Source organism: Acinonyx jubatus, chromosome A3, assembly GCF_027475565.1.
Source record: "Acinonyx jubatus isolate Ajub_Pintada_27869175 chromosome A3, VMU_Ajub_asm_v1.0, whole genome shotgun sequence".
Lineage (NCBI taxonomy): Eukaryota > Metazoa > Chordata > Mammalia > Carnivora > Felidae > Acinonyx > Acinonyx jubatus.
In genome coordinates, this window is record NC_069388.1 from 74811422 (window position 1) to 74825037 (window position 13616).

Here is a 13616-nt window from a genome sequence, read left to right on the forward strand (position 1 = left end):
TGCATATGGCCGGCATTCATTTTTACTTTCTGGTGCTAATGTGGAATTGTTTTTTTCCTCTTTCCCCTTTAAAAATATTATGTTAGGCATTGCAATCAGAATTTGAGAGCAGAGAGATAAAAGTCTGCTTTTGTTATTATCTTGCCCAGAAGCTTCCAATGATTTCTTCACCAGACTATGGTCTCCATATACTCTCTCATCTGCTATTTACCCGTTTATTTTTGTTGTGAGTAGGAACTGAATCCCAGGAAATTATTATGTGTATTAAAAAACTCAAGAGTATCCATATAGCGTGAAATATCCTGTAATAGATTGTCCAGATAGCTTCAGAGGAAGATTTCATGATGCTAGTAACATTTGCATTTCATAGTTGATCAAATACCCTTGTGAAATGAACGAGCAGTGTCATGAGTACTTCACACTGTTGATTCACTCCAATATATTGGGATTTGAATGTTCATCACCCCTATCAAATCAATTCAGCATTACTAACTTCACTTCTAGGGAATGGGATTTTTGTAGGCTTCTTCTCCATAATTCGGCAGAAGAGAAGAGAGAAAGCTCCATGAGGTATAAAAGAGTACTAGAATTCCTCCATTTTTATAAGTGCATTCAAGTAGCATCAGATGAAACCCAACCACATATGTGTGAAAATAGGAAACACTAAGGTATAGATAACACTCAGGTGTAAAATGAGATTACTGCATAAGAAACACTATCCTAAAAATACATCTGTTCTTTTGAACTGAATCATTGGAGGATAATCTTGGAAAGAAGAACTTCCAACAGTAGTTATGGCTGTTATCCATTAGAATGACTTCATTAGAAGAATATCCTCTTAAACATCCTTCACTTTTTCTACTATGTGCCAGAGACAGCTAAATAAAGCATGGTCTTTTCCAGAAATGAGACTCACATGACATATCATTAATGTATTCCAATTGCCTCCTGAAGTGGTTCCAGTTATGATTTTTTTCTCACCTAATACAGATCATAAACAAAAAGTAGAGTATAAGTAAGATTACGTTTCATTTTCCATCAAGGGAGTATATTTGATATAATAATATTATTTTGGACCCTTCATATTGAAAATGAGAATTTATATCCCTTTAAAATATGAACTGCCTATTTTCTACTGGGTACCTAATTATCTTCCCTTAGAAATTTTTTAAAAAAACAAATGTGATAAGGGAGTCAGTATATCATTAATTTCATCTTATAGAGATAACATGCATAGATTTTTCTTTGTTACAGTAGGTAAAACATGTCATAAGTCTAAAATAAAATATTAATCTACTCCTACCATTTCAATTTCACATCTGGATATAACGCAAAGCTCTCAGCATCAGGATAGTGTCTATCCTCCATATCCTTTCTATGTTCATGCCAATAAAATTAATACAAACTTTATATACATATATATGTGAAAATATATGTGAAATGTGTCAAAATATCTAAGATAATGTACAAAATGAACTAAATCTATTATAAAATTACTATAATCAAAAGAATATAGTATGGGCTGAGGAACAGACCTTTTCCAGACACACTTGTCTATACTCTGGGCGGACTAACATAATAAGCGTTTAGGGTTAGCCTCCTGCTTTGTGCAGGATTCTTGCATGGAGAGTCGTAACAATGAGGCTTTTCTTTCCAGGAAGCAACTTTATTCATGCCGGCATGGCTCAGTTGGATTCTGTACCGGAAGAACTGAGCCCCAATCACCACATGGTGTAGTTTTTTATATATTTTCTATTTCTTTGTCTCCCATATATGGAAACACACAAGCATGCAGTCTGATTAAGTGGTCTCATGTTACAAGGTCGTGAGGGATGTTATCACGTATGCATATAGCCAGGTTGCATTGAAGTTTGTTTTATTTTCTCTCCTAGGGAGGGGACACTACCACAGCTTCAGTTGCCAAGGATTCTCCATTGTCTATAGCAGTGCTGTTCAGCAGAACTTTCTTTTTCTTTTTTAAATTTTTTTTGATGTTTATTTTTGAAAGAGACTGAGAGAGAGAAAGAGAGAGAGAGAGAGAGAGAGAGAGACAAGGGGCAGAGAGAGAGGGAGATACAGAATCTGAGGCAGGCTCCAGGTTCTGAGCTGTCAGCGTAGAGCTCCATGCAGGGCTTGAACTTTGAACTCACTAACCTTGAGATCATGACTTGAGCCAAAGTCAGATGTTTAGCCAACTGAGCCACTCAGGTCCACTCAGGTTCACCCCGCCAAACTTTCAATGACAGTGGAAATATTCTGTAACTTGTTCTGTCCAGTAGGGTAGCCACTAGCTGCTACCTGTGGCCATTGAGCACTTGAAACCTGGCTCATTAAACTGAGGTCCTGAGTTTTTAATTGTGCTTGAATTGTGCTTAAAGTCAACCTGAGTTCAAAGCCTATAGGGTTTAAGAATAAAAACTGAAAGATGGCAGTGCTGCAAGTGTGTGAAAGGCAAGCCTAAGAGCATGGCTTACATCACACGTGGGAAAACTGTCCTCATCTCTCCATTGAATACATCATCAACTCTATTCTTATTGAAAGCACAGCTTTTTCTTGAAAACCAGTCAGCCAGTTGCCCTTCCTCCTTTTCCAGCTCATGTTTTTGATTATTGCAGGCATGTTAGTTGTAAAGAAAGAGGATGTGAAGTGTGGATATAGTCTTATGATTAATTAACCTTTTATGATGCTTGCATTAGACGAATGGACAGGGTAGGACTAATGTCATTTTGGCTAGCCATACTAGGTTCTACCATATTCAATTGTTTGGGAGATAATTTGATACATATTTACTTCCAATTGTTTGGCAGTAGGGCTCTGCTAATTAATATCTCTGGACACAATTTTATGAAGCCTGTTGACATACCGACAGATGACATTTTAAATTAATTTTTTCTATCCTTGTCTTTCATTTATATGGACAATCAAGAATTATGTTTTGGGGACAATACATTCATGCTTTGTAATGGTCTTATATGTAAAGAATACAAAGGACATAGATATTTGGTCTGATTGTATATCTGAGAGCTTTGAGATTCCATTTATCTGAATACTATCATTTTCAAAATTTCTATGTCAGTAACTGCTTAGCTCTCCAGGGATTTTGCGTTTATGAGTGCAAATGGCCTCCTGATTTTTACAAAACAAAAACTAGCTCTTCTTTGGCAGGCAAAATGTTTCCAGTGAAGTGATCTCCTTTTCTCACATTAAATAACAAAGATTGGATTTTTCTAAATGTTTTGTCTATGCAACATCTTTAACACTTTAATTGATATGAAATGATCTTGGCCTTGTAAAGTATGCTCACTGAATGGCTAGGTTTTTCTTTTTTCTATGAACCAGTACAAGCATTTCACAGCACCTGGTTCTTTGAAAAACAGAACCCAAGCAGTACCTACAATGTTGGCACACTGCCAAGAAAGTCCTTGTGTGTGTGTGTGTGTGTGTGTGTGTGTGTGTGTGTGTATGTGTGTGTGTGAGAGAGAGCGAGAGAGAGAGTACGCGTGCACGTGTGTGTGTGATGAATCACTCATAGTCTGTAAGATCTATCAAAATAGCCTTGTTTGAAAACCTTGTTTTCCCTATTTTTTCTTCTTCTGATGACTCATACTTTGTGCTTCATGTCTAGATTCTCTTTTCTTTCTTGTTTCTCATCATGTTCATTCAGAAGACGCTCTTTCACTAGTTCCAAAATTTGTATTTCTATATTCTGTCAGTTTTCATCTTGAAACATACACACAGCAATATGCTCTGAATCATAAAATTCTGCATTAAAACCCAACACTTAAGAAAACCCCACATATTCTCCATACAGGTTTACCTGCACTTCTGTTCCCATTTTTTTTAACCACAAATTTATCAACATTTTAAATATATTGTCACTTGAAACTATTTCATCTGTTAGGAAGATTTTGGCTGCAAGAAACATAAAAACCAATGCTAAGAAGCTTCAGAAATATGGACACTTAAACACTTTATTGAGGAATATGGAAAGTATGGTGGCTTCAAGGTTAGTTGAATGAGTGATTCAAGGAAGGTCTCAAGGACTCAGGTTCTTCTCATCTTTCCCCTCAGCCATTGTTTTCTTGTAAGTCAGTTTTATTGAGGCAAAATTTACATATAATAAAATTCATAAATCTTACATGTACAATTAGATGAGTTGTGACAAATGTATACTCATGTAATCACTACTACAATCAAGAAATTAAGCATTTCTATCATTCCAAAAATTCCACTAGCCCCTTTGCAATCAATCCACCCCTTCAAACTAATCCCTGGGCATTTCAGTGGAATTATACAATATGTACTCTTTTGTGTCTTTTTTTCTTTACATAGCATCATGCTTTTGAGATCCAGCCAGGTTGTTGCGTATATCAGTCATTTGTTCTTCTTTATTGCTGAGTGATATTCCGATGTGTAGAAGATATATTCCACAATCTACTTGATGTGAATTTGAGCTGTTTTCAGTTTTTGGCTATTACATAAGAAGCTCTGTAAGCATCTACATAAAAGTCTTTGTGTAGATATAGGTTGACATTCCTCTTAGGTAAATAACCAGGAACGTGCATGCTGGGTCATATGCTAATTATACATTTAATATTATAAGAAACTGACAAACTATTTTCTGAAGTGGCTGTACCACTTTGGATCCCCACCAGCAAAGAAAGAGAATTCCTGTTACTCCACATACCTACCAAAACTTGATATTTTAACAGGGCTTTTTGAAGAGCAAATTTTTTAATTTTGATGAAGTTAATTTATCAAGTTCTTTTTTAGGCTTTCAGCTTTTGGGGTACATTCTAATTATACAAACTCAAAGATCACAAAGATTTATGGAATCCAAAATCATAAGGAATTTCTCTTAGGTTTTCTCCCAAAAGTTTTATAGTTTTAGTTCCTGCATTTAGATTTAGATCTATGATAAATTTTAAGTCAAGGTTTATATGAGGAGTGAGTTTAGGGTTGAATTTCTTTTCTTTCTTTTATTCTTCCTTTCTTTTTTTGGGTATATAAATAAGTATTTTAACCTCATTTGTTGAAAGTTCTGCAGTTTCTGGTGTTTGATTTATACTTTTACCCTCATGTTCACAAGATGACTGCAGAAATTCTAGGCATCACATTCAGAATGATATCCAGAAGAGAGCATCTCTTTATAGAAGTGCCCAGAAAACTTTTGTCTCCACCTACACTTCATATATACATACTATCTAAACCAATCACTGGAAAGGGGAATGGTAATATCATGATTCATTTATTATTTAACAAGAAAATAGTGTGTTTTCTATTTGCATTCTAGGGACTTGGAATATAGTAGTGACTCAAATAGTCAAAAATGTTGCCTGTTCTCATGGAGCATACAATGTACCAAGGAATACTCTTTGTTTATTTTCAAAATAAGTTACCTGTATAATATGTTGTTGTACAGTAGTAACTACTAGGAGGAAAAAAGGAAAAGGGGCTATGAAGTATCATGGGTACGTTGAAATTTGAGATAGGGTGGTTTAAAAAAGGACTCCCTGAGTTGACTTTTGGATAAAGTCCTGAATAAAGTGGTAGAGTAGGCGATACAGATACAGATTGAAGAGTAGTCCAGGAGAAAGGGAAAGTGCAAAGGTCCTGAGAAGGTCAAGGAGGCCACAGTGGTTGGAGGGAGTAGTAGGAAATGGGGTCGTTACAAAAAATGTAGATCCTTGCAGACAAGTCATTCTCACCCAGAGGCAATTTTGACAACATTTATAAAATTTGGTTGACAGTTTTGGTCATCATAACTTGGTGGGAAGGAATTGCTAGGGGGGCTAGGGATGCTGCTATATATCCTACAGTGCTAAATATCCTAAGTATCTATAGGAGATAGACTTCCTCTGGGCCCTCCTCCCCCTCTCAGCAAGGAATTATCTGGCTCAAATGTCAATACTGCCAAGGTTGAAGTAAGGTCATAGTAAGGACTGGCTTTTCCTGAATGACTTAGAATGAAACTAAAGTGTTTTTACCAAAGAATGATCTAATTTAATTTCTTAAAAAGATCACTTAGTTGTTTGTTGTGAATAGACTGAAGGGGTTGATGGGTAGAAAATAGGACAGCATTTAGGAGGGTACCACAATTACCTAAGAAAGACATGATGGTTTGGACCAGGATGGTGGCAGTAGGGGTGGTGAGAAGTGATGGATTCTGGATATGTTTTGGAGGTTGAGCTAACAGGATTTGCCAACTACCATAGACTAAATGTTTGTGTCCCCCTAAAATTCATATGTTGAAACCTAATTCCCAATGTGATGGTGGAGATGCGGCCTATGGGGGGGTCATTAGGTCATAACCTCCCCAGCCTTCAGAACTATGAGAAATAAATTTGTTGTTTATGAGCCCCCCAGCCTGTGGTATTTTGTTATAGTGGCCTGAGCAGACAAAGACACAAATACACAAATATATAGGTGTGAAGAGAAGAGCCATGTATCACTCCTCAGGAGTAATTGGTTGTGCCTGGTGCTGGAGCTGCATCTTCCCAAAGAAATTAACCCGGGGAAGTGGGTAGAAGCCTGAACAAATTTGGAATGGGAGAAAGAATGCCCATATGTTTGGATAGGCAACCAAGAGCATCAGTTACCTTATGGAAATAAGAATGGACACTGTTGGGTTAGTGAATGACGACCTTAAAGGATGCAATTATTCTACATATAGACTACTGAATTTCTTTAAAAAGGCTTTTTATCCACAGCACCAAGTGCTTTTTAAGAAATGTTTTCTCATGCCATCTTTCATTTGGTGACAGATGTAGGAAGCCCTAAAATCTCATTCCATCAAAGTCATTCAAGGACTTTGGTTTTTCTTTCAGTTTACATTCCAAGTTAGTACTGATTTCCTAAATAGGATGTTGATATATTGTTTAATAATGGCTTTTGGAGCATTTCTTTTGTCTACCCTAAAATATTAGAAGCTCACCCTAAAATATTCGAAGCTCACTATGAGTCATTATTATGTGTTAGGAAACCACTTAATACGTTTCTCTCACTAAATTATCATAATAATCTTATAGCTAATAACCTGCTGAACATCCTTTCTTAGACCCAACTCTACTCAGGCTCCCCCAAACTCTTTTTCAACTGGGTATGGCTTTTGACTGCCATGTTCTGTCTACATTGTCCAATTTTAGTGAGAACCCCACTAAGTCAGTTTAGGCCAATCCCCCATCTACCACAATGGAACACCCTCCACGTCTAACGCAGTTCCTCAATCCTTCACCATCCCCCAGATCAGTTCTGATCACCCAGGCCTGTCTATCTTCAGCAAGAATCCTGTTAGCTCAGTTTAGCCAGAATACTCCTTTTATCCCTGACATTTCCTCTTAATAATTTTCCATCCACTGAACCCCCCCCAACTATGAATTCCCACTTTCCTTTGTTGTCTTTGACATTGAATGCACCTCTTTCTCCTATTGTAATAGTTTGGAATAAAGTTTTCTTTATCATTTTAACATGTGTCATTATAAATTTTTATTTAACATACCTTATGACCTAAATTTGGTTATTTCCAGTTTACAGGCAGAAAGAAAGAAAGAAAGAAAGAAAGAAAGAAAGAGAAGAAAAGAAAGTTTGGCAAAAGAAAGTTTGGTAAAGTCTATCCAACCACTAAATAGGTCTTGAGACAGTATGCCTCTGAGAACCGAAACACTGTCATAGGCCTTCTGACTCACACCACGCTTCTTGCTCCAGAGGGCCTGGCTAGTGTGACCAGTTACCGGGTAAGAGCTCAGGAAAGGCTCGCCAACTGGTCTGGAAGCTCTAGGTACAGAGATCGTGGTATGCGAGACGTAAAATTCCTCCTACACAAATGCACCAAAGTGATCTGATGGCTCATCCTCCAGACTGGCGGGCCAGGGTGTGGCAGTAACAGCCCCCTTTTCCGATTTAGACCCACCGCTCGCTCTTCCCCTGGTCTTCCATGGAGCGAGGGCAGGCCGCTGGTACGCAGGCGCAGGCTGCGGGCGTCGGAAGCTTCGCGGGCCCCTAGGCCTGAGTCCGGCCCGGAGCCAGAAGGCGCCGGGCTCGTCCCGCGCAGCCGGCCCAGGTGCGGGACGTTAGCCTGGGCCCTTCCGAGGGCCGGCTCCGGCCCGGCCCGCCTCCCCGCGGGATTGGTGGCCCGCGGCCCCGCCCGGCCCCAAAAGCACGCGGGAGGGGCCGCGCGCGGCCTGGCGGCGGGGGAAGCCTGGGGCCGGGCGAGCGCTCTCTCTCTCCCGGTACTGGCGTCGGGCGGAGCGGTACTTCAGCGTCGGGCTCTCCGCCAGTCCTGCCGCCCCGCGGGCCTCGGAAGGAGCTGCTGTCGGAGCGAGCGCCGGGGCCTCTGGGCTCGGGCGGGTCCCTGCTGCCGCGGTTGGTTGCTCACTTTCCCCTAACTTGGAGCGAGAACCGGCGCCCCCTTCATCTCGCCCTTGCCCAGAGCTTGGGCCGGAGGAGCTAGACCCGGGAGGGGGTCGGGTTCGCTTTTCGGCGGTGCGGAGAGAGCCTGGGGGCAGGAAGGGAGTCTCCAGACGCCCGCGGGCTTCGCGGCGGTTCGGGGCCCGCAAAGGGCCCCGCCGAGGGTCTAGGCAGGCGGGTGGTGGGCCGCGCTGTGCCGGCGCCCCCCCTTCCCCCCAGTCCTGGCGCGTGTTCAGGCCTCTGGGCACCGGTTTGTCCCCAGCAACTCGTGTTGAGCGCTTTTCATCGTAGCCCTGTAAGGAGCCCCCGAGCAGAGGGACACCCTTGTGGGGTCGGGGGTGGGGGTGGAACTGGCCTGGAGAGGAGGCCGCCGCTTGCTCGCTGTAACCGCGCCCAGGATGTGCATTTCACTGTCACATTTCAGGTCTCAAGTTCTGATGCCACGGACTTCCCTCCCGCCCCCAAAATGTGTTTATCCTGTTTATACGTATTTAGAATTTAGGTCCGGCTGAAAAGTTGTTCTTTGAACACTTTAGGTTTTAACTCAGCAAACATGTATTGGACACCAGTATGTATAAAGTATCGGTCAAGGGGAACCCCCACAAAGCTGCTTTAGGCATAGTTCACCATCTAAATTCCCCGCTTCCCTTGTGTTCCTGTAAGGAGGACAGGTGAAGACTGTCCTTAAAGGTTTCTCCTGTGTTCCTTGGCGCTGAGACCTTGATGCTAAGTAAAAGATAGCAGGGCATTGGATTAAAGTGAAGAAGGGAAACCTTATTAAAAGGAACAAACTTTCTCATTCAAAACATGGAAAGATTATACAACGAAAACTTTAACTTTCATTTCAAAGTACTCACCACTCTTCAAATTTTTTTTGGAAATACTTAGAGGATTGCAATTACCTTCACATTTAAATTAGTTTCTGGCAGATATGCTGTGGGTTTTTTATCTCCTTATGCAATTTTTTTCTTCCAACTAAAAATCTTTCATTGTGAAAATCACAAACCTGTGTACAAATGTAATTGATTAATCTCTAAGGCAGAGCAATTTTCACTTTGGTGAGGGTGGGGAAGACACAGGGTAGAGGGAAACAAGCTGAAAGTGTAGTGTGCCAGCAATGAAACTGCCCTGTGACTTTGTGCTCTGAGAAGTTATATGTCCGTGAAAATTCTAGACTTATTTTACAAATATTTCCTGAGTACCTATTCTGTGTCCGTGATGTCACTTGCTGTGCTTGGTGATGATATATGTTGCTGTTGTCACTTTTTCCTAATCTGAAACTGTATTCTTTCCTAGTGACCCAAGACGTTGTCTTTCATACTTACATTCTTAAAGGAAGGAGTATTTACATGTATATGAAATTTATTTTCTGTTTGTCATTGGGAATTATAAACTCACGTCTTAAGGTATACTCTGCCCCGTATAATAGACTTCCCTAAATGAATTTTGGAAATGTTAAGTGAAGTTCAACAGGTTTGTTTGTTTGCTTGTTTTTTAATGTCAGTACTTCTTAGATTTCAATATTGTATGTGAAATTCCGACTTGAATGTAGTATGTGGGCCTTCCCAAGTCCAGTTGACTTCAGAATCCTAATTCTGAGGAACCTGGGAAAGTGCCCCATAGAAGGTATTTTGAGAAATGAATTTTACCTGGACTTTTTGTTGTTTTTATTTTTAATTACTTATCTCAACCTTTCTGCCAACAGAAGTGATGCCTCCAAGAAGAAATGAGAAATACAGACTTCCTGTTCCACTTCCAGAAGGCACCATTCTGGATGATATGGAAGGAAAACAATGGGTGCTGGGCAAGATGATTGGCTCTGGAGGATTTGGATTGATATATTTAGGTAAAGTATAACTATAAGTTACCAAATATTCCTACATATGTGACTGGAACTGTGATTACTTACTGTTTTGAACATTGAAACTTTGAAATACAATAGAATTCATAAATATACCTTATTAAGTAAATGAGGATCATTAACATTTACTAGCATGTCTGGTTTAAGATACGGCTGACCCCACTACTTGCCATTCGTGTTCTGATAATCTTAGAAGTCCTTTCAGAGCATAATTACAAAGTCCACCAGGCAATTGTTAATGTTCTTTTTTGAGAGTGTGTTTTCCTGGAAATTTTGCATTTTGTAGCTCAGAAACCACAGCTGTATAAATCCAAACTGTGAATCTTAATCATTAATATTTAAGTAATACAGGGTTGTGGTCATTTCTTAACTAGGCTTCACTAGAGAATTGAGTCTTACTACCTCACGGCATCTGTTGTGTGGAATCAATTAACTTCTGTCCCGTGCATCTAGATGGTACTTGTTATTTGCCATCCTTGATAAATGAGAAAATAGACCCTCAAATCTATGTTTTTGTTCTTTGGTACAGATAAGGAATCCTAGTTGAGTATATCTTTACACTACATTTAAAAATTTTAAATTATGCTGAGCTTAAAAGGATCATTCAGGGCTACCTTAAATCTGTAGTTTAATGATCAGGACTATCCATTACATGACTGGATTTAATGAATAACATAAATATTAGTGATTAAAAAAAATTACTCTCAATCCTAAATGGATTGACTCATTACATCTGTTTTTATAGGAGTTTAAGAAACTGGTAAAAGACCTACACTGGGGAATCTTGGATTCCTTATTAAACATTTCAGACAGTAGGGAAGGAAAAACTTTTCCTCTACTCTCCTAGGTTCGAGAGCTGGGTTATGAAATAAACTGACAACAGGAGAAAAGGTATACAAATTTACTAATTTTTAATGTTATGTACATGAGGATATCACAGTAAAAAAGTGAATACCCCACAAAGCAGTGATATTTGAGAACTTATATAGTGTCTTTTTTTTTAATGTTTATTTTTTATTTTTGAGAGCTGAGACAGAGAGAGTGCACAAGTGGGGGGGCGGGACAGAGAGAGAGGGAAACACAGAATCTGAAGCAGCCTCCAGGCTTTGAGCTGTCAGCACAGAGCCCAACGGTGGGGCTCAGACCCACAAACCATGAGATTATGGCCTGAGCCAGAGTTTGACGCTTAACGGACTGAGCCACCCAGGTGCCCTGAGAGCTTATAAACTGTCTTAATAGGAGAAAGGGAAAGGGGATGGAGCTCACTTAAAGGAGAGTAAATGATTTTTAGGAAAGATGAATGGGCCCTTAGGAGAATAGATGGGGGATATGATAGTTTGTGACAAAGTTTGTCTGAGATTGGCATCAATTTCTAATCTCCTGTGGTAAGAATCAGTCTTCTCTGGTTGATGAAACTTCCCTGGAGGGAATTTATAACAATTGAGTCTTTTTTGGAGGCTCAGTCTTTATGCAAATAAAGAGAATTCAGAGAAAGCCTCTCCCTGCCTTTGCTCTTTTATCAGGTGCTGTTAGCCCAAAATAATCCTTCTGTCAAAGAGGCATATTTTAGGGTCACATATTTTGCTATCCTTCACAAACATGTTTCGTGGATCATGATGGATAAAGCTCTTTTTCTGATAGAATTAAGATTATAATTTTGAACAAGTGAATGTTATTCAATAAAAAAAAAAAAACCCAAAACAAAAAACCCCTGCTTATTAATCATCTTAGTGCCTACTCTAGTTGGAAACATAAGACCAATACACAAAAATGCATGGGTTAGGGGCACCTGGGTGGCCCAGTTGGTTGAGCGTCAACTCTTGATTCGGCTCAGGTCATGATCCCAGGGTTTTAGGATCAAGCCCAGGTGGGGCTTTGCACTGAGCATGGAGACTGCTTAAGATTCTTTCTCCCTCTGCCCCTCTCCCCCACTCGTTCTCTCTCTCTTTCTCTCTCTCTTTCTCTCTAAAATACAAATAGATAAATAAATAAATAAAGCATGGGTTAAATAGAGAACATTTTCCTCATTTAAAGGGTTTGAACTTTCTTGAAAAATGCTATGATTCTAAGTAATAGGTTGAGTGACATAGGCAGCTCTGTTAAATAGAAAGATAAGGCAAGCTGTTTAGGTAATTTAAAATTTTCTAAAAGCCACATTAAAAAAAGTAAAGAAACAGGTGAAATTTATTTCAATGATATATATTATTTAATCCAGTATATCTAAAATGTTATTATTCCAACATGTTATCAAATTAAAGAAAATTATTTTTAGTTAAAGTCTTTAAAATCCATGATGTATTGAGTCACATTTCAGGAGCTCAGTAGCTACATACAGCTAGTGGCTACCATATTGAATGGTACTGGTAAAGACCATTAGAGTATACTTAGAGTCAGCAGAGTAGAATTCCCTGTAGAAGTGTTGATTGAGACTTTGAATTAGCGAATTCTCTTGTATAGCAAAGAGCTAACGAAGATCTCTAATATAGTGTCTTGACTCAAAGTCAGAGAGAGGGAGTTGAATACATTTCTGATGTCACTGAGCTATATAGCCCTGGATTCCATGGCTTATCAGTTATACTGTTAGCTTTCTGATATTTGGATTATTTGAGTAACTTCAAAGAAATACTTTGAAATACTTTGATTGTAATGATCTTATTCCTTTTCTTTTTTTTAATGTAAATATATACGTTAATATGTATTTAATTGTAAGTGCATTTTAAAAACTAAGTATACACATATACACGCACATTCACTACTTGTGTGGTTCCTGTTGTGAAAAAGAAACTTGCTGTGTCACATGTTTTAGTTTTTCTCATTACCAAACCAATACTTGTTTTACAACAATTTTTAAGGTTTCATATGTTACGCAGTACCCTCTACTATCTGAATGTTAGAACCCGGATCCTGGGAACATTAGCAAGTGCACAGCACTGAGGAAGGACTTTGAAGAAATATGTAGCTATTTTGAGGAAGAGGCTCATACTTCAGAAAATATAACAGAGCTGTGTGTTCCCAATGTTGTCATTGTTCCATCAAAAGTGGTACTTGTAAATGTAGGATCAGCTCTTTAATGAGATGCCATCAGCAATCACTTTGTTCAGGTTAGTTTGTACTGAATCATTTCAAAGCTGTCTAAGCAAATTCATATCAAATTGTATCATATTTTGCATTTTGCCATGTTTTTCATCATTTCCTGTATATAAATGAAGAAATTCAGATTTTCCTTAATAACACCTTTATGTCCAGCTACATTCTTTTCAGGTAGTACTCCTTCCAGATACACTGTTTCCGCAGACGCTTCATCAGCATTTGTTGCCTAAGGCTGAGAAGAAACTAGCCGCTGTGTCTA

The 13616-nt window shown here is 39.2% G+C and overlaps 1 protein-coding gene across 6 annotated transcripts in view; it reads left to right on the top strand.

Annotated features, from left to right (window-relative positions):
- The first annotated feature begins 7930 nt into the window (after positions 1–7930).
- Positions 7931–13616, top strand: part of VRK2 (VRK serine/threonine kinase 2) — a 103374-nt gene continuing 97688 nt past the window's right edge. For 2 of the 6 annotated variants that reach the window (XM_027072405.2, XM_015074203.3), the window contains exons 1-2: positions 8232–8361; positions 10112–10252. In XM_027072405.2, coding sequence (XP_026928206.1) covers positions 10117–10252 — 136 coding nt within the window. In that variant the 5' untranslated portion in view covers positions 8232–8361; positions 10112–10116. Of the gene's footprint in view, positions 8060–8231; positions 8362–8608; positions 8702–10111; positions 10253–13119; positions 13369–13616 lie in introns of those variants that run through there. The other 4 variants (XM_027072406.2, XM_053200623.1, XM_027072408.2 and 1 more) reach the window with 4 other exon arrangements.